Below are 20,115 nucleotides of genomic sequence, written 5' to 3'. Positions count from 1 at the left end.
TTTAGACACAATTTTTTATGGTCTTAATAGAGATTTTTTTGCATTCATATCATAATAAAAGCGTATAAAATCACAGTAGTAATAAAAGGACAATTAATTTTGGTACCTACTACAAAATTCAACTAATTATTTTATTTCATAATATATGTACGTATATTAATTAGGATTACGAAATGGGCTGGAGTTTATTTAATAATTTTAAAAAAACTCAAAGCCCCACGGAAGGTGCTACTCGTATATCTATTTTACTTCATAAAGTAGATTTTTCTAAGAAATATTTTACTGTTACTCCTAATCACCTTAATGAATTCAAGCTTGGTTATAAATAATTAATAGTAACAATATTTTTACCTAAAGTACTGTGTAACTTGGTTGATATCCTCCTCATCTTCTAGCAGTTGGATGACTTGAAGCAGGTTCGACCTTCTTAGCTCAGGGATCGATATTCTACCCGACCAAGATCGGTTTACACAATAAAATATCCTAGCGATCACCTGAAAATCAAGATAAATTCCGACTTAAATAAAATCCGTGAATTTGTATTAATAGTTAATAATGAATGAATGAAATTCTGAAAACAAACACACCCTATACATAGTACAAAGAGATGTTATGTAAAAAAACCACTGTAGCTATAAATTAAAAAAAAAGTCAGGGCACTTTTCCCAAGGAGTTTACACCAAAATACGACAAATATTATTTTCGGTTTCACTTATGTAGCTGCCTAATGTGTGGCAAAGTAGCTGATAATTTGTATTACAGGGCTGGATCATCAGAAAATGTTGCTGTTGGATCAAAAGAGAGTCTAAATCTCACTTACAGTATGCACATATCTGGAGTGGAATTCCGTGGCCTCCTTGAGGAAGGAGAGTCCTGGATGGGTGTCCACCACATCCTGCACTAGCGGCACGAAGTCCTCTTGCGCCAGCGTGTGGCTCTTCCCACGGGTCAAGATGTACACGAACCGGGACGCCTGGTCGTGGCATTGGGAACTCATTCTGGAAATAAAATAAAAATTATAATCAGAAAGATCCAACATTTATGTGTTTAACTTGTGCATTACACAGATGAGAGTTTTTGATGAGTTTTGTACAATACATCCTCAAGAAATTATCGACTACTTGCTCCAGAAGTAGGAACAGCGGCACTTAGTATAGTGGGTACTTTCATGTTTTCTCGATGTGCTTTATTGTACACTAGCTTTTGCCCGCGGCTTCGCCCGCATGAGTTATTCTGCGAAAGCGGAACACAAACTTTCAGCCCCCATTATCGCTTACTCTCTCCAGAAGTCGATAAACTTGTGTCCGTCGACGGGTGCGTGCAGGCTCTGCTGGGTGGCGAGGAACAGCGGCATCTTCCAGTACAGCGGACACTCGCATGATTTTACGATGTGCTTGAAACTCTCACGTGGAACCTGTGGATGAAACACCCGTTTTTTCGTTATTTACTTCAATGGGTTAATGTTAGCTATAACACACTCGTTAAGAAAGAAAATGACTACTATTGTTGCTGATCTAACGCACATTTGGTTTTGGTAGGTACAGAAATATGTTTTACAGATTTTTCTAAGAATAAACTTTTCCTTGGGGTTTGATAAATTGCGACCTCTAACATTACGACCGAATATGTATTGTACGTAGGTACATTATTATGACACCTTCCAAGATAAGTTGCATTATATTATAAGTACCTAATAATCAATCAATCATAGAAACCGCTACGTAAATGCAAAGACGTTTGCTATTGATGGTACCGATATCTTTCATTTTCAAAACAAAGCTGGTTTAGGCACCGATTGGCAATGACATTGGTATTTAAGTATAATCGGTACCATCATCTTTTGGTATTTGAATTTTGATATTGTGCTTTTCTATGTCTAAATGACCTGTATCTACAATATCTTATATTAGTGAACTAGATACTAGGTATAGTATTCAAGAGCCGGAGTGTCGCCTATGACCAATTGGGCCACATCCGCCCATAAATCATTTAGCTGTGCTTGCGTAATAACACAAGGCCTTCGTATGCAGCCGGTGATTTTATATCGGTCAAACTATTGTTTCCGTTAGCTTAGCCGTATAGCAGTAGTTTCACGAGCTGCTTAGTTATTTTGGTAATGTAATAATCTATGTATCAGCGTATAAGCGCAGGTCAATTAAAAAGATATAGACGACTATATAAAACCTACTTATGCTTAGACGACATACGTAAATATTGTGTATATGAAATAGTAAATATGTTGCTATTAAAATTAGAAGATACTTACCCCGTTATTCGTAAAAAAGTTAAAACATACTTTAATCTAAAATATGTTTTATCACTATCGCACTTTATAATAATTGTAATTGACAGATGACACGAAATAAATTTTAGCTTCAATTATGTTTTAACTTTTTTATGATTAACAGGGTAAATGTACAAAAAATACTGATTACTAATTTTACCTATTCAATAATGTAGGTAAGTGTCAATATTGTTTATCGTTTTAAAATACTACATAACAGGTTTTACCAAGTAAATATTAATTAATTAATGCTTAATTGGGCTTATAGTAGCTTTCTCTTAGTTTTATTATCTAAGCATCAGAAATTATTTATTGTCTAACTGGTAGAAGACTACTCTAGTTAGTCCAGATATAGAAAGTTTCTTGACTGTAATTTTCATACGAAGAGTAACAATTTTATTTTACATGTTTCCGCTTTTTTACATAATACTAAGATATTGCATGTCAAATGATAATTATACGAACTCTTACGGCATAATATTAATTAAAACGTTTCAAGTTTATAGCATTTTAGCGTGTTGGAATGGAACCCCGGAGTAACTGTATATACGAATTCTTCCGAGATTAAATATAGTTATATTATTTTTATTTCATTAATACAAACAGCAGTAAAGTATTCTATAATTTTTTATGCTATCATCAACATTGCTTGAAATCGCTAAATTTTTATTGAGAACAAAATGTTCATTATAGGAATCGGATAAGGACTATAATACGGAGATTCTTCTTATAGGCCGAAAGCTAACAACCTGTACCATTTCATATGAAATAGATAAGAAGTGTTATGTGATACTGCATCTGCACTTCATATAAAGAATAGGTCACAAAACACCACACATTCTTGACTATTTTTATTCTGTAGCGGTATTGTGGTCATATCTCTGGTCACGTGCGCGCGTGGACATCGACCTGAGTTCCGCTGTGTACACGAAGCATCACGCACGCTTACGGGATTATGGGTCAACTGGGAGACACACATGTCGAACGATTACCACTATAAAAAAAATAACAACGTTTAGATCACATAAATTAATAAATGAAACAATACCGCATGTAATATGCGTTTTCCGTAGCGTACGTGACTGCATGCTTTAGTATTCGATAGTTACGACCGCTATGCAATACGCATTATAAAGATATTCCCTTTTAAATATTGGAAACATTATACTTTTTATATGGATTTTGGAATATTTTCCACTCTAAACTTGGCATTATAAAAGGAATGTTTGTGCGTCTACATATAGTGTTCATTACGATGTGTAAAGAAAAAGTGGAATAAGTAAAAAAACTATATAGAAATGCTGTCTGTCTGAGTTACGCTAGACGAACTAGACTATTTTTATTACGACTGCGGTCCATGTTCTAATTTAGAAAGATTTATTACTTTATTTCATCTGAAATTTATGACAATCATCAGAGGATTGTTTGTGAAAATTAAATTTAGTGAATGTTTTTGATGTTTTGTTAAAACTTGAATGCATATACTTGATCAAAAGGAGGGAATACATTATTATTGGTGTTTGTAGGTGGTATGATAATAGTTGTATCATTGGTCACTTATATTTACAAGTTTAGGAAGTAAATTCAAGAGAACAATAGGAATTAAAAAGTTTCTCTAGAAGCGTTTTCATTGACTTTGTACAAATGTTTTCTTATTCAACGAATTTTCCATGTCTCCATGCTATTCTTTTTGGTCTTAAGCACTCTTCATACAGATCTTTGCCATGAAACATATGCGTTATATCATCGACTATCTTGTCCGTGGCTTTCCGTCTTCACTTAAAAACTTTCAGCTCCATCTTCCACCCTCTCTTCAGCTAATATAATATGGTCCATAAAGTTTCTCTGTTTGTTTTCTTTCTTTCTCTGAGCAAAGACTATAGCTATTGGCTATGTCTGGAAGTTTGTTTTGCCTCCGGCTTTCATATTTCGGACTATGCGTGTTTAGCTGGGAATTTCACAGCTGTACTGTGAAATTCCCTGGTAAACACGCTCCAATTTCCACTAGGCTATTTGGAGGTTGTACCGGTCACCGGTAATAAATTCTAATAATCATGTATTCATATAGGTACCTGGCTGCGTACATTAGCTTCACGCGCCCAATTTAGCGCGTAAAGAAAGCAGCAGTTTTAAATTTATTCATAGCTAGCAGCCGCTCGAAGACGGGAAAGAAAATAAAACAGCTTGCTATTACAATTACTTAAGTATTGATTAGATTTAACGAAAAACATAATACTAAACGAATCAGTCAATAATGTTATTATACTTGTTTATATAGGTTTATTTAAAAAATACATTACGTATTAAGGCATTGATCAATAGAATCACGATAATCGTTGCGAAAAACATCTACAATATAAGGACCTTATGCTTGTGGAGGAAGATTTATTTTATACATTTTTTGTGTTCCTAGCCATGGCCCGAACCCGGAACGATTGGGAATTACGGGACTTTCGGTCCCCTAACAGGTCATCGACCGGCAAAAGTAGGTCACCGTCCTATATATAGGCCGAGCTGACGAAGCGACGCCCTATGCCCATGGCCTCCTGTCTTGTCAACGATTGTCTGACAAATTACGTTTGACAGTTGGAGTGTATAGTGTCTATGTTTGAATCTTGCCGTGTTGATCTGCTAGTATGCGTTTTACTCCTAGAGCAATGCGCGTGCGTTGCATGCAAATACCTTCTCTGGTTGCATTTGATTATCTGTTTATAAAAACATGTTTTAATAGTATGAAAATTCGTAGGAGATTATTTTTACATTTGCCCTCAGCTCCGCCCGCGGTAACCTTTTTAACTTCGGTTCATTTACTTACCATATCTAAGCGTATCAAATTTTACCAAAAACAGCACAGCGGTTTTTAGACGTGAAATTGTGACAGACAAACTGAAAAACAATCAAACTGACAGACTTTCGCATTTATTATGTTATTATGGAAGTAGGGGTACAATATATTAATACTCCGTTCAAATACTTAAATCTGATTAGCTAGATTAAATTGACAGTCGTACAATTACTTAAATTATAATAAATATTAATAATAAATATATGGGAAATTTCTTAGATGTTTTTTTAAATTAAAGAAAGGATAGAAAAACAGTTGCTATGTGTAATGATAGAAATATTAAAGAAAAATATTTATGTGGGTCCTTTTTGGGATTAATAGAAGCCAAAACAATTTTTTTTGAAAATTTTGTATCTGTATGTTTGACCGCGCATCACGCAAAAGCTATTGTGTTATTTAATGCGATTTTCATAGTTGTATAGCCAGATGGTGTAACTTAAAATCTGGTACAGGTTTCATCGCGATACGTTTCTTAGAACCCGAGATTGACAATATAAAGTTATGAGCGGAAGTAAGAAATAAACACGAGCGAAGCCGCGAGCAAAAGCTAGTAATACCTAAATAAATAAATAGAAGACATACTATCGGCTTTTATCCAATAGCATATCTAATGCAAGTCTTGGTCTCAAGTAGGAACTGGCCCACTAAAATTAAGACGTAGGATGGACATAATAGGCAAATATGGGCTCATTGCTGGACATTAAATTATTTAAAATAATACACGACGAAATAAATTTTTGTTTGTACGTCGACGCACGGTGTAACGGCGTCAATTCTTTTCTATGGGTTTTGAACCTATAGAAAAGAATTGAGATTCTTTTCTATAGGTTTTGAAAATAATCTTACTCGTAACGTCCGTAAAATGATTCTTTGATGTAAACGATTTTTGCTCAAGCCTCTTTCCGCGGGCCTTTTTAGGGTAAGTCAGTTCAATTTTCATCAGTATAACTAAAGGTTAGGCTCGAAGGCTTGGCTACATGCGATTGACCTGGATATAGGAAAGGGGTCGCGAGGGGGCGAGTATTGGTGGCCGAGCCGCCCCGGGCCATTTGCGTTCGCGAAATCATTCTCTTGTCGTTTGCATCAATATGGAAGATTGGATGATTTTACGTAACTTATAAGTTCTTTTTTATTTAAAAATATGTAAAACATGACTAATGTATCTCGTAAATAAATCATGATTTCTAAAAGTACCACATTTAAATGTGTAGGGAAAGCCGCTTAAAATTAAAAAAATACGGCAATTATTCACTCTGAAATATATTCGTACGTACATTTTCGTGTGGAAAAGAACTTGGTCTCGTCTATCCAGCCATGAAAAGCTAGATGGATGGACGGATGTGGCTTGAACATACGGTACATACGGTATCAACATCACTATGTGCTACAGTGCCACACTATGCACATGTGCCGTATTCGTCGTAGGTAGTATTATATAACCTATCTATACTAAGCTAGATTTGTTTTAGTAACAAAAGCTGATACTAAAATCTCAGCGACATTTTATCACGGTCTAAAAAGCTGAGGTGAACAATGGAGATTCTTATTAAGATGGTGTAAGCACTTCTTTATTCGCTCGAAAAATGTCACGTAATAATTTAAAACACAAGAAATTACATCCGTACACTCGAGATACTGTCATTATAATTATCTCTTTTGTACTTCGACATTATTTTGATATCAGACTGACGATCTAAGTAGTAATGGTAGTATGAATGAAGTTATTAGTAGTTCCTGATTATTCTTTTACCACAATAGCTTGAATACAGTCAGTAACAAAACTTACTCGATGAATCGAATATTCATAGACAGAAATAGCCATAGGAAACTAAAGTTAAGTTTAGGCATGCGTGTAGTTCCCGCGATAAAGAAATAAAAAAGCTTTTAGGTATAGCTGCAAGGTAACAACAACATTTTCAAAGTTTTAGGTCCCCTATATCAGTCAGGCCTAGCCGGTTGTAAAATCACAGCAGAATATTTATAAATGAAAGGTATATACTTTAAACTAACCTTGAAATATATTTTTTATGGCTTATATATTTTTATGGTTATGGGGCATAACAGGATGAGAGAGACAGAAATAGCCATAGGAAAAGAAAGAGGCTACTATTATAAGAAACAGATCTTCCCACATAGCGATGTTGATTCTGGCAATGTGGATAAATACGCACTCTTCTACAAAGCACGTAAGCAGCTAAAAATCATGTGGTAAGTCACGTAGACAGAATGTCTCAAGTTCAATGGGCCAAGAATAACTGAATGGAGATTTTAAATGGTAAGCAACCGTGGCGTGGCTATATATATTGAGTGACATAAAAATGGTGCAAAATGTGGAAGATGTTGATAGCAAAGGATCACTAGAGTAGTATTTAAAATAATTGTGCAGGACATATTTAGTTGAAAAATTCCTATAGATTAATATTTGGCATAACTTGGGTTGAACTGTTTATAGGAACTTCGGATACCGGTGTTGCTTTATACTAAATTCGAATTCCAAATTGATCCATTGTAGTACCAGAACATTGTAGTACTTTTGAATGCGAATGTACGTGTAATTCTTTGATTTACATGTTGCAACACTTGTGAGAAAAATCCCACGTCCCTCACATGACCCAAAGACCGACAGACGAAAGAAACCTTACAATGACTATAAAAGTATAAATAGGTTAAAAATAATGCAGTATCGTGGGATGAAGTTTTGATCATTATTGTTAATTACTATTGAAAAGAAGAGACTGAAACTATGAAACCTAAAGCGGGTACCTGTGAGCTGCACTGCAGTGCGGCATGCTTCCATAATGATATAATTTATATTGAAGTAGGTAATGCACTGTATGTACCATTTAGCTCTAAAATTCCGCATGTTTGATTGAATTATTTCTTCAATAATACGATAGGGAAGACAACGGGGCTTGAAATTAGTGGCTTGAATCAGTCTAAGGATCGTGTCATTATATTGTGAAAAATAATCACTAGAAATAGTTTGAAGATTAGGTATGGTTTACATACATTGTATTCTGTGAGAGACTTTAGAATATTAAATTTTGCTGCTTGGAAAGTCTAATGTAGAATGTAAACAGTTTTACTGTTATTGTCTTCCCTTGAGACTATAATATTAAAAGGTGTCTTCATGATGAGAATATGACTATATACGCACGAGATATTCTCTCGTGGGCCATATCTGTCTATTTATTTAGATACAAAAAGGTAGAAATGCGGCCATTACATAAAATGTAGATATCTCCCAAATATAAACAGTACAGTAGGTATATAGCGGTTGTAGAGCAAAGGCATGGAAGTTATTTTTCATTATTTTCCAATTTTGATCCCAAATTGTTAAGTAATTCAAAATTGTAATTTGTAAACTTGGCATTTTGTACCTGGATAATATTACTAATACTAGAATAGATTGATATAAAAAACCGTCAAAGATAACCATGAGTGAGACAAAATTACACGACAATAATAGCTCTGTTATAACTGGTCATAAAATCACTCGCGAAACTCATCAACAGTCAATAAATCAAATGAAAGTAAATTCCAATTTGATTTACGTCGATTACTAGCCAGATTTTGGCTTTGACACAGTCTAATTTAAGGAACTAGGCTATAAATATCTACGTATTTAAACCTAAAAGGATTCGGCCTATATTTTCCTTAATCCACCATTTTTTACGTTACCTACCATATTACTTTAATATAACTGACGATTTAGTTGCTAAGGCAGTAGGTGTAGGTATTTTGAATGCTAAAAGGATTGCTTAGATTTTAGTAGATATTATGATCTGAGATAAAATATAGAAATGAGTAAAAATATCCAGTATATATTTTTTTTATTTGCATGCATAGATACAAAGAATATACATCCAAACACATTGATATTGTAAAACAAACAATGGTGTCCAAAGTTCGCAAGCGCTGTAGGCAGTAAGCCCAATTTAGCGGCTTCAATTTGAGTTCGTTGAAAATGATCGCCCGCTTCAACAAGGGATTACAAAACTCTAGTGGTATTATGTTCGTAGGATTAAACTTGGCTGGAGTTTTGCTATGATGGTAATTTCATTCGGAATTCGAAATTCGAAACTCAAATCTTACAACCATAGACAATGGACCCAAATTGATGGGTGTATGATTTGATATAGTAATTTAATCAACCAATATTTTAAAAATATACTTATGGATAAAGCCGTAAGAGATAAAAACGTGACATAGTAAAAACGTGATAAATGTTTATATAAGTGGACTGAAGAAAAAGTATCCTCGGATCCAAGTTTATCAAACAAGAGAGAGGATTTAAGTGAAAAAAGGTCATGATCTTATGACTACTGAAGTAGACGGATATGGGATTCCTAAAACACCGGCTTTTGTCGTAAAAAAACACAGTGACCAAAACAAAACGGCTTAGAATATCGGCGCCGTTTGCAAAAATAAAAACAACCAATACAAGAAGATATCCTATAAATAGTGCAAAGATTTACACCGGCTTTCTGTCAAGCATTGCAGTCGATGTAGTTATTTGTTGCAACGATAGCACCAGAATAACAACGCGATGCACGTTGCTACGGCCGCATTGGAGCGATGCCAACGATTCGGTGGCTGCACGGATAAGCTTGACTTTAGTGCAGCTGGTAAAAACAGCTTGGATGTGTGGACAATGGACAGGTCAATGATCGTTTTCAACAGGACTTTATTTGTGATTTTAATCTTGAACTCATAAAAATGTTCGGAAAACGACCTCTGTATCTGGCATTTTCTGGTAGCATTGATTAAGATCATGACCACTGTGAGTAATAAATTAAATAAAAAGGACGATCTTTAATTTAGATTTAATCTATAGAATAATAATACAAAAGATCGCTTGAGCTTTAAATCAATGGTAACATCCAAACAGGGCCAACACTTCTATCAGACAGATGCTCAAACATCCGACAGAGATTGCAAATTTATCTCGGTTTCTACATTGACAAACGTTCTATCGTCCCAGATAACTTGGATTTTAAGTTAAGTGCCAATTCATAGCACTTAGAGATACCAATATTGGTTTTGCTCCAACAACTATGTACCGACCGAATCCGAAGGATTACCGTTTGTCAAAAGAGTTAATTTAAGCTTAGCCTAGCTGCCGGCGGCTTTGAGAAGGACAATATTTGTTAATATCAGTGTTGGTTTATGAAATAATTATGGAGCTCCCTACTAATGCTTGCTAATTGATGACCTCCGTGGCGCAGTGGTAAGGTTCTAGCCACTGAACCGAGAGGTCCCGGGTTCGATCCCCGGTCGGGTCATGATGGAAAATAATCATTTTCTGATTGGCCCGGGTCTTGGATGTTTATCTATATATGTATTTGTTATAAAATATAGTATCGTTGAGTTAGTATCCCATAACACAAGTCTCGAACTTACTTTGGGGCTAGCTCAATCTGTGTGATTTGTCCTAATATATTTATTTATTTATTTATTTAACTCACACTATTTTGTTGAGACTACTAATACTTATCACAGATTTATTTTTTCACAAACACAGATATTTTTGTAATAAAAATAAATATTTAAAATTATTCAAATGGATGACCCATTATTTAGAACCTATTATTTTCAGCTTAGTTCAATTGCTATGCAGAATAAAGATACTGTGAAACTTACGTGTGGTGTGAACATCCAATATATGATCAGACAGCGCGGCAGACAGACAGTGACCGAAATAATTTATTGATTATGTTGTCTGTAGACTGGGGCTAAATTTGTACACGAAAATCTCCTTAAAATTGTACCGGGCTAGGAAAACGAAAGATTAAATATGCTTCGACCCATTTCCACGTTTTCAAAGAGATAAGTGTCTTATTAAGATTACATTGGTATTGTGAACTTCACATCACCCTGCTAAATACAGTGGAAATTCGACGTTATTACGTATTTAGGTAGGTTATGAAGTCATGTCGCTTATAACGTGTAAAATTTACTGCAGGGAATAAATATTCCATTTAATACCTAACTGCCTGGAGAGAGAATAGATTAAAGCATCTGTTTTATAATTTCTTGCTAATCGATTAACAAAGGGCGAAAGAGACTATTGTTTTGGCGGACAATTAATTAACTCACCGTAGAGCTCTAAACACAAAGGTTAGATTCGTAAAGAAACAATCATTATTAATTGTTAAAAACCTTTTTAGATAATATGGCTTGGTAAGTTTGTCAAGTTTGGGTGTAGTTTCTAGTAAATAAATAGTTTGTATGATAAGTTTTTATGCAGGCTCTTTTATCTCATCGTTTTCCCGGTTTCTTCCTCATGCTTCGAGAACATGGTCGCTATTTCTTGGACCATTTGATAGATATGTACCTATATTCTCCTAGTCGAATAGCCACAAGCCACCTTTTTATAGTTTTACTACTCAACATTTTTTTCCTATGTTTTATCACCTTTTCTTCAAGATTATTATCACATTATCTTTAAGGTGCGATTTAAAGGAAGGAAGTATATTAGTGTATAGGTAAGTTGCTTGTGACCTTCATTTTAATTAAAAAAATATAGCCCGGCTGGATTTGGCGGACGTCCAAACTATTACAATGTTTTCGATGTGAGTTATTGAAACAATATGGATTCCAGTCCTTCCGATAAATGGCCTGCGTCTGTCACAACCATATTTTGTTTGGATACAATGGATAAGATTGGTTACTTTGATCAAAACATCTTCGGTTTTATGTGTATAAGGATATTGGGTACAACTTGTACTTTTCATTTTGGCTGTATAATTTTGTCAACTAATAAGAAACGATATCTTGATATAATGTGTCCATAGCCCATAGCATTTATTTATAAAAACTGAACAATCTGACTCTAATATTCTAATTTAAGACCTATATGCATGTACCATGTGTGACAAATATAAACATTATGAAATCTGAATTACTTTCCCTTTTGGTCTATCTTGGTCAAATGTCTGTTTTCCCAAAATGTATTTTTTTTTCTCAAACCGTCTACTTTCTAAAAGTTCCGTGGTGGTAGAAGTTAGTTACGTTTGTAAGTACAGAGGACTTTTCAGATTTTATCACTTCGATGCTTGCACAGTAAATTTTCGTCTCCTAATAAACCAACACCTACATTGAAATGATATTAGCAAGGCGATGATGACTGAAATCTACTTTATGTCTTTTACAACAGAGCTATTGTTGTAAAAATCATGAATATTTAAAAATCGCATTGGGAACTCAATCGTTTATGTACTTGTCGTAAAAGTGATCTTGGATATTTGATAAACCTTTCGTTCAAAATCCTGTAATTCCATTTTCAAATCTGAATAAGTGATTCTAAAGACGTCCGCCATGATTGTATACTTAGAATCTATGTACTTTATAATCGTCTGATTTGAATTTTGTCTAAGATAAGAATTGCTCCTGTTATATTGAGTAAATAAATATATCCTAAAATTTGTGTATATATATGTCATCATCTCACTAATTATAATAATATTAAATATACTCTATGTGAGGGACTGGTGCCTGTACTAATATTATGTTTGAAAAAAAGTTTTAATTCGTATGTAGCATGTTTATCGATTTAATACCTTGATTTATGATTTATAAAATCTAACTATGCATAGTCCATTTTAGCAAAAAAGTATGTGTATTTTTGCGGTTCTGGGTAATTTGTACTTAACCTATATCTTTACCTATGTATCGGAATATTGGAATCACTCATTCAAAAACAACGATTATTGATATTGTCTTAAGAATAACCTAACCGATATATAGTCTCTAAATTTACAGGACATTTGTGCACCTTTCATTGTAGCTGTGCAAAAGTTAATACGCCGAGTCCTTCTCTATATTTGGTCCGAAATTGCAACAACAAAATACATATATATGAACTGACCTGACTATTAGGAAATGTGGCGAAGGCGGACTGCACTTTATGCAGCGCGTGGTCCTGTTGATGGGCCGGTGGGGGACGGCCTTTAGGAAAGTGGAACCTGGGGATGACCCGTGCGGGAGCGCCGCTGTTGGCCGCACCCCGGACTGTGCGCTGAAGTGTCGTGTGCGCCGGCGCCGATGACGGCTTTGGAGGCGTTGATGCTGCGTAGTTCTGAAAAGATAGTTGTTGTTGATGAGATCATTCTTTATACTTGCAAACTTGCACTTGCAACTGGGCAAATCACTAACTAATTATATCTACTAGACGTTTGTAATTAAGTAACATGCTTTGACAAATGACTGGATATTTTTCAATAGGTAAATGCAATATTCGTATATTTTATCTATATTTCAGCTTATCTACCTTCACATGAAGAACAGAAAGTCTGTCTCTTTTCTCACTCTCCCTTTCGTTCTTGGTGGTTCCCAAATATTGTTCTGATACAGATGTTGTCTAGATATAGATTTTGTATATTATTAAGTAAGTAATTCCAAAGTAAAAAAAAAACAAAAATATTTCGTCCCCTTATAGGTTAATTAATTTTTGCCTAGTAGACTTCAATATCCTTACCATTGATTATGTAAAATCATATCATGACGTGAATGTCACAAGGAAGTAATCAATAAATAATTCATCACACTGACGCGACGTAGGTACCTACCATAATTATAGGAAAATTCGCCGTGCCGATGCAAGGTCAATGTGATTTCGAACAATCGCTAAGATGATCGCACTTGCTTGCCTAAACAAACATAATCGCTACGAAACGGTCATTATTTTTATACCTCAATTATTAAACAAACACGTAATCGTCTGAGAGTTTGTGCAAAATAAACAAAAGTGCCTTTAAATTGGAAATTGAACAAATTTGGACGTGTTTAAGTAAGAATAAGTCCAGTAAAAACTAGGTTTTTGGTAGAATACGCAGAAGAACGCAAAGTACCTACGCCATTTTCTCTAAAATCAATATCAACTTGACGGTGCAACTCACTCTAAGTATCTAATGGAAATTAGCGAAATATATCAAATGTGATTCAAATTCTAGTCAAAATAAGTAAACAAAACCTTTTATTTAAACTTTAGGACAGAGTGTATTTTACTACTACTGTTGCCCGCGCCTTCGTCCACGGTAGCCTATGTTTGACCTGGGGTCATTAATTATATCAATTCCAAATATCACCAAATTCGGCCTAACGGTTTAGCCGTGAAAACGTGACAGACAAAGTGACTTTCGCATTTATAATATTTGTATCGATAATACCCCACTTACTTCCTATTATTTTCATAACAAACCTCACAGCCCAGAATTTTCCGCTTGACCCATAAAATTTTCTGCACAATGGATTTTTCCACTTCCAATGTAATGACCACATAATTTACAATGCCACGTCGACTTCAATAATCATGTTATGAGAACAAAAGTTTTTACGGAGGCCTAAGTACATAACGACTGCGGTCATTACAGCAGTAGCATTTTATGCCATTTTCAGAAGCTTAAAAATCCTTTTCTCAAAAATGTTTTTTTATGAAAAATATGTTTTCGCGCATATGTGTAATGTTGTGGTCGTGTGGGTGTGTATTTCATAATTGTAAATACTAAGATCTAGTTATTATGCCACGTGCAATACAAAAAATTGACGACACGTGTGTTTTTGTTGTTAGGAATTTTTGTGATGCGTAGTCTGCGTTTTGAGCAGTGAAAAAGTCGGACTGTACTGATTTCCAAAAACTTTTCCTAATTTTAGGAAATAAGTTTTAGGAAGTTAAACAACTTTTATAAAAAAAAAAACCGTGTTTTATTATCGTTAGAGAGAGATCTTATATCATCAGTTCAGTTAATCGTTGAGGAATTTCCTCGTTGGAAGTCTATCCTGTAGGCAACATCGTCATGCTTATCATAATTATAATGCATTGTCATGGAAACAAAGGAAACGTGGAGTATTTCAACAAGCGAAAAATAGGTAGGTGAAATTGAAAAGATTTGATTATTACAGAAAGAACCGGAGAGACTACCTACACTAAGACCTACATAAAATCTTGTAAATTTCTTAAATTTCATTTGTGTAACTAAATAGAACCTTGACAAATATTATTTGGTCTCAACAGTTCTTTCTGTATCCTATAATAATCAAATCTTGTAAATTTCATCTATTTACGCTCAGTTCTCCTTAATGAACAATATAGGGTCAATGATTTTCCTGGCAAAGATTCCTACACCTTGTGCCAAATTTCACACCTCTTTAGCTAAAAAAATTACTAATTTCCCCCAATACCAGTAGTGCTGGTGCAGTGAACTGGTGATTAAACCAGGCTCGCTAACGAGCACGTGGTACTAAAACTGTGCGTGTGACGTCCACAAATTTATAGGCCAAGGAGAGCCCAAAACGACTGTGCCAATACATCTGATAGTGTAACTTCGATAGGAATGCGATCTCGAACTATACCTAGTCTGAAAGTAGTGATACCAAGGAGAAATTGGAACCTTTGTGTTGTTCGATGTCGCAAAAATCACCTAATGAATTTAAACATTAAACTTACACACACAGACACAGTATTAACAGCATTAATAATACATGATCCTAGAATTTATAAAGATTTCTGAAAGGCCCATGATAAACTATTCAGTGAGAAATATATGACGTGTTTTAAAACCGCTCTGATTTTCAGTAGACGCTGACGGGAAAGTAACAAACAGGAATTTTGAATTCGAACACTAAGTTAAACCTATGGTTTACTAGGTACCTATGCAAATATACATTCACGGCACGTAATCTCTAAACGTAGTTTGAATCCAAAAACATTTAGCAAAACAAGTTATTTTAATTTCTTTGAGAAATCCGCTGGCAAGGAAAGGCGCCTGTCTACGTACAAACGCAAAGCGCGTTGCGTGCATGCACTTTCTGCCTCATGGAATACTCCTATAATTTCTATGCTCCACTGCGTAATACTTACTGAATCATTTATAAGCAAAACCATCCGGCTTTATTTATTGTATTCTTTAATAAAGCAATTTGTAAATCGGAAGTCCACAAGATATGTTTGATTGAAGTTGATCAGTACCTAAGAAGTTTAAAAAGTCACCTCTGTTTGAACGAGAAAACGTCTGAACCTATTTCATGTATTTTTAATCAAATTAAAATCAAATAATGCATGCTTTAAGCTAAGGTACATATGTTATGCGAGAAATTAGATTTTGGCGTAAAGACTTTGTCTGTAGCATGTATAGTAGGGTGAGGTACTTAAAACATAACTCGCTTGGCTTTCACAAATACTAATTTCAAATTTCACAATGCTTTGCGAATATTTCTTAAATCCTAAGCCTATATTCATAAAGTTTCAAGAAGTGTGCCTTCAGATAGTAAATATAAGACACAGATGAAAATTACAGATATTTCTTATATTTGAGTTATCTGTCATATCTGTAATTTTCATCTGTGTCACGTTCCAGGTATGAAAAATATCCCGAGTCGTAGTCGTAGTTGCATTTGGTTAAATTGCCTCTCACACCTGCCTTCAAACTTATTATGTACAAGAAGCGGTAACTGTAATGGAAAGTTCGATAAATATAACAGCGCGACACAAGAGACAAAGCAGCGCGATGGGATGCGTTGCTGCAATAAAAGCATTGTACGAACGTAACAAACTAACAACACACGTGTTTATGGCATCGCGTCCTTACAGCGCTGCGTCGCTCAGTGATGACGTTGTTGTGTTTCTACTTTACTTCCTTCAGAGGGAGTTTTGCAAGCTCGTAAGCGTGAAATTGGAATGACTCCAATATTTGCTCCATTTATCTACTGCGGAGACCTAAGATAGATGGCCAGACCCATTAAACCTCACTACTCACATACATAAAACAAGCACTCCTTGCTATGTCGTCGGCGTCGCCAATTGGAACGCGATAAACTAAAAACTCTTTAGTAAAAATTGTCATAGCAGCATTCAATTAATAAGTAGTTCGAATTTATAATGTCCAAATAACCTTTTTTTGCCACGACAACGAAGATTTATCCAAGAATTTTCCAAACTAATTAATCTTTAGTTAGATCGGTGCTAAAACCTCGATCGATCCTCTAGGTGTTTATCGTTGCGGTGTTGTCAAAATGACTTCGACAGATTCTTGGATCGAAACTGATCCATGAACCAATGTTAAGTGTTGCTCAAAGCTTATAAATTTCAAAGATAAACTAAAAAAGGTAAATGTGCGAGTTTCAATTTGTGATCCATCGGAACTTATTAGCGTGATTGGGAGTAAGAAATGAAAGGCAATTTATGTCAGTGCCATTTTGGTATCACTGAAAATCAGCCATGACGCTGATGAGCTAGTCAAATAAGTTGGCATCGTCGTGACGAATAAAATATTTTCGATTGTATTACCTATATTCTATTCTAAATTGGAATTCAAACATTATCGACAACAAAGAACAGAATCAGCTCAAAGGAGCGTGGGCGAGATCTCAATAAAACAATGTCACTCTTTTGAACACCTAACTCATTTTTCACGCTTTATGTCTATTGAGGCATTTGTAGCCCGATTTCACATATGGACTAATTAAAATAATGTAAATAATGGTGTAATATATAACTTTACTAACAAATCGGATAGCTTATAATTCAAGTCCTTACGGTAATGGAAATATAGAGTAGATATATTTTAATACAAGTTTACTAAAGTTAGAACCATGTTGAATATCACAAATAACAAGAAACATGGAGCCAATTAGTAGATATTTCATAGAATGCTGTGATTTAAACAGTTGCAATAATCTGAAACATATCCATAGCATAAATAAATAATGAACTCAGATTTGCTCAGAATTTATCTATGTGTTGGCTAATCTTTCCGAAGTAAATCATTTTTGGTTCGATTTTCTTAAGACACAATGTAATTTTGAATTAGATTTGTTTCAATAAGAATATTTTTTATAAATTGTTGAAATTATTGAAAACCTCACAAAATTTACGTAAATGCGGTTGCAAGAAATGGATAGTGATATGGAGTGGAATACCAAGTAATAAATAGGATATGTCCAAAAAGAAGTTACTACACAATGGAAGGACCGAGAGAGCTTCTACAAAAACATGTAGGTTTTTATACATTCTCCAATAGACCAATAAAGTATCAAAAATCAAACGTTCTCTACAGATACAAACAGTGAAAAGAAAGTGTCTGCTTAAATTATAACGATTACCTGGAATGTTGATTTATATCTGTTTAGTTGGCGCGACGAACTTATAAGAATGGATTGGCAGAACTTTCCATAATAGGATCTGTGATGATCGATGATCCATCACAGATCTTAAAAACTTGTATTGAATGTGCGCTTCCAATTGCAAGTTAATCAGCTTCGTTTAAGAGTTTTTATATCTCTTCATAGAATGAATTCTGACAACACGTTTAAAATAGTTATATACTTTTACAAAGTCGGTATATACCATGATCTGTACGAGGTTTTAGAATCAAGTACAAAACAAATGACCATCTGCGCCCACGCCTCGCCCGAATAACGTCTAAATTACGGCCGAACAGGATTACCAGATAAATCATTAGGCCTCTTGTTCGTCCGGCTTTTTTGACATCACTAATCTCTAAATAATGAAGTAAAACTGAAATACTGACGTTACGACTACCGCCCAGGTGCTCATTGCGAACGAGTTGTTTTTTAATTTGCTTTTTTTTAGTTTTAACTGGCTAAGAGAAAATTTTAATAAATTTGTATTTTTTGAGATTTACATATAGGGGGACGTCATCGTAATAACGTTACCCAGGGCTGTAGGCTGTAATGTTAAAGCCGGTGGCTGCATATTGCAAATGAAAAAAATATTGTAAGTTGATGATGCGTCTCAGCCTAAATAATGTTGTAAATGCAATTGATAAAAATTGAATTTACCTGCATGTAAAGATCATTATCCAGATACGTAAGTAGTAAGTATAAGATCGAAGAATTTCATTATGACTTGATGCCAAGGCTTTCACTAATCCCAATTTACATGCTATAAATTTCCATCAACTAATTAAAGCCAAGGATGATTAACAAACAATATATCGTATATCGCGTTACGGGTAACTTTGTTTCGCAGCTGTTATAACCTTTGGAATAATCAAGTTACGTCAACCAACAAATATAATTAGATGAAGTAACTTAACTAAGGAAAGCCAAAATTGTATTATTCAAGGTATCGCAAAAACTGCCTCTACAAACCAACTTCTGATAATCGACGCGTTAGAAATTAGAATAATTTTGGAGTTTGGTGACAAAACCTATGCCGATAAAGTAGGACTATCTGACATTCGTATAGCTTTGTTCGTGGCGTATAGTTTTCACTTTAGTACCACTCCATATTCTCCCGTTTATCGACTCCCGATGGAACGAATCTATTGTAATATCTAGTTTGCTTCGCTTGAGTCTAGACTCGAGGCCAGGCAGTCTGTATCCGGCTTATTTCTGCAACTTGTGTCTGTAACACTGGGCGGGGTAAGCTTTGCTTACTGGCACATACTCGTATTCGTCATACAAAACTTTTCCGTCCCGCCGCCCGTCGGCCGTTCTGCTCACTTTATTCTCTACAAACTGACTCACTGTATAGCATCATCAATAATGCTTAGCATCATACAATTCGCAATGGATTCCCTTGGTCTATATTTATAATGAACGGGATAGTTGCCGAGCGCGGGGGAGGGTACGACGCGTCGCTCCGACCACGTGGTATAAATAGTCGCAGGCGCATGTCCGCGCACTCGCACCATACCAAATCGGGAAACGGGGATGGCCGACAGAGATTTACACTCAATGTTACGAGCTAATAACTCAATAATATTTAGAGCGATACGTCGAGATTACGTTTACTTTATTGCTCTGGGTAAAAGCTACTACATTATCAAATAGGTCGCAGTTGTTGTTGTAGTTAGTCTCAATATTTATGAAATAAGATATAAAACGTCACAGTGGCGGAGTTTCTAATGATTATTGCACTGCAATAGTAAATTGATGGTTAATTCACACTGACATTATGAGTTCACTCCATGCTCATACACTGCTAAATGTAGAAGGCTAAATAGTATGTACTGGTTCCAAT

The 20,115-nt window shown here is 34.9% G+C and overlaps 1 protein-coding gene across 3 annotated transcripts in view; it reads right to left on the bottom strand.

The window, feature by feature from the left end:
- LOC128669773 (serine/threonine-protein phosphatase 2A regulatory subunit B'' subunit delta-like) overlaps positions 1 to 20,115 on the bottom strand; it is an 85,937-nt gene that overhangs the window by 9,976 nt on the left and 55,846 nt on the right. For all 3 annotated transcript variants that reach the window (XM_053744871.2, XM_053744872.2, XM_064435963.1), the window contains exons 2-5: positions 13,000 to 13,209; positions 1,278 to 1,414; positions 821 to 998; positions 352 to 494 (exon numbers count right to left, since the gene is read on the bottom strand). In XM_053744871.2, the coding sequence (XP_053600846.1) occupies positions 352 to 494; positions 821 to 998; positions 1,278 to 1,414; positions 13,000 to 13,209 (668 nt within the window). The remainder of the gene's footprint in view (positions 1 to 351; positions 495 to 820; positions 999 to 1,277; positions 1,415 to 12,999; positions 13,210 to 20,115) is intronic.

This window comes from Plodia interpunctella, chromosome 5, assembly GCF_027563975.2.
Source record: "Plodia interpunctella isolate USDA-ARS_2022_Savannah chromosome 5, ilPloInte3.2, whole genome shotgun sequence".
NCBI lineage: Eukaryota > Metazoa > Arthropoda > Insecta > Lepidoptera > Pyralidae > Plodia > Plodia interpunctella.
This window is presented reverse-complemented; position numbering and strand designations above follow the sequence as displayed.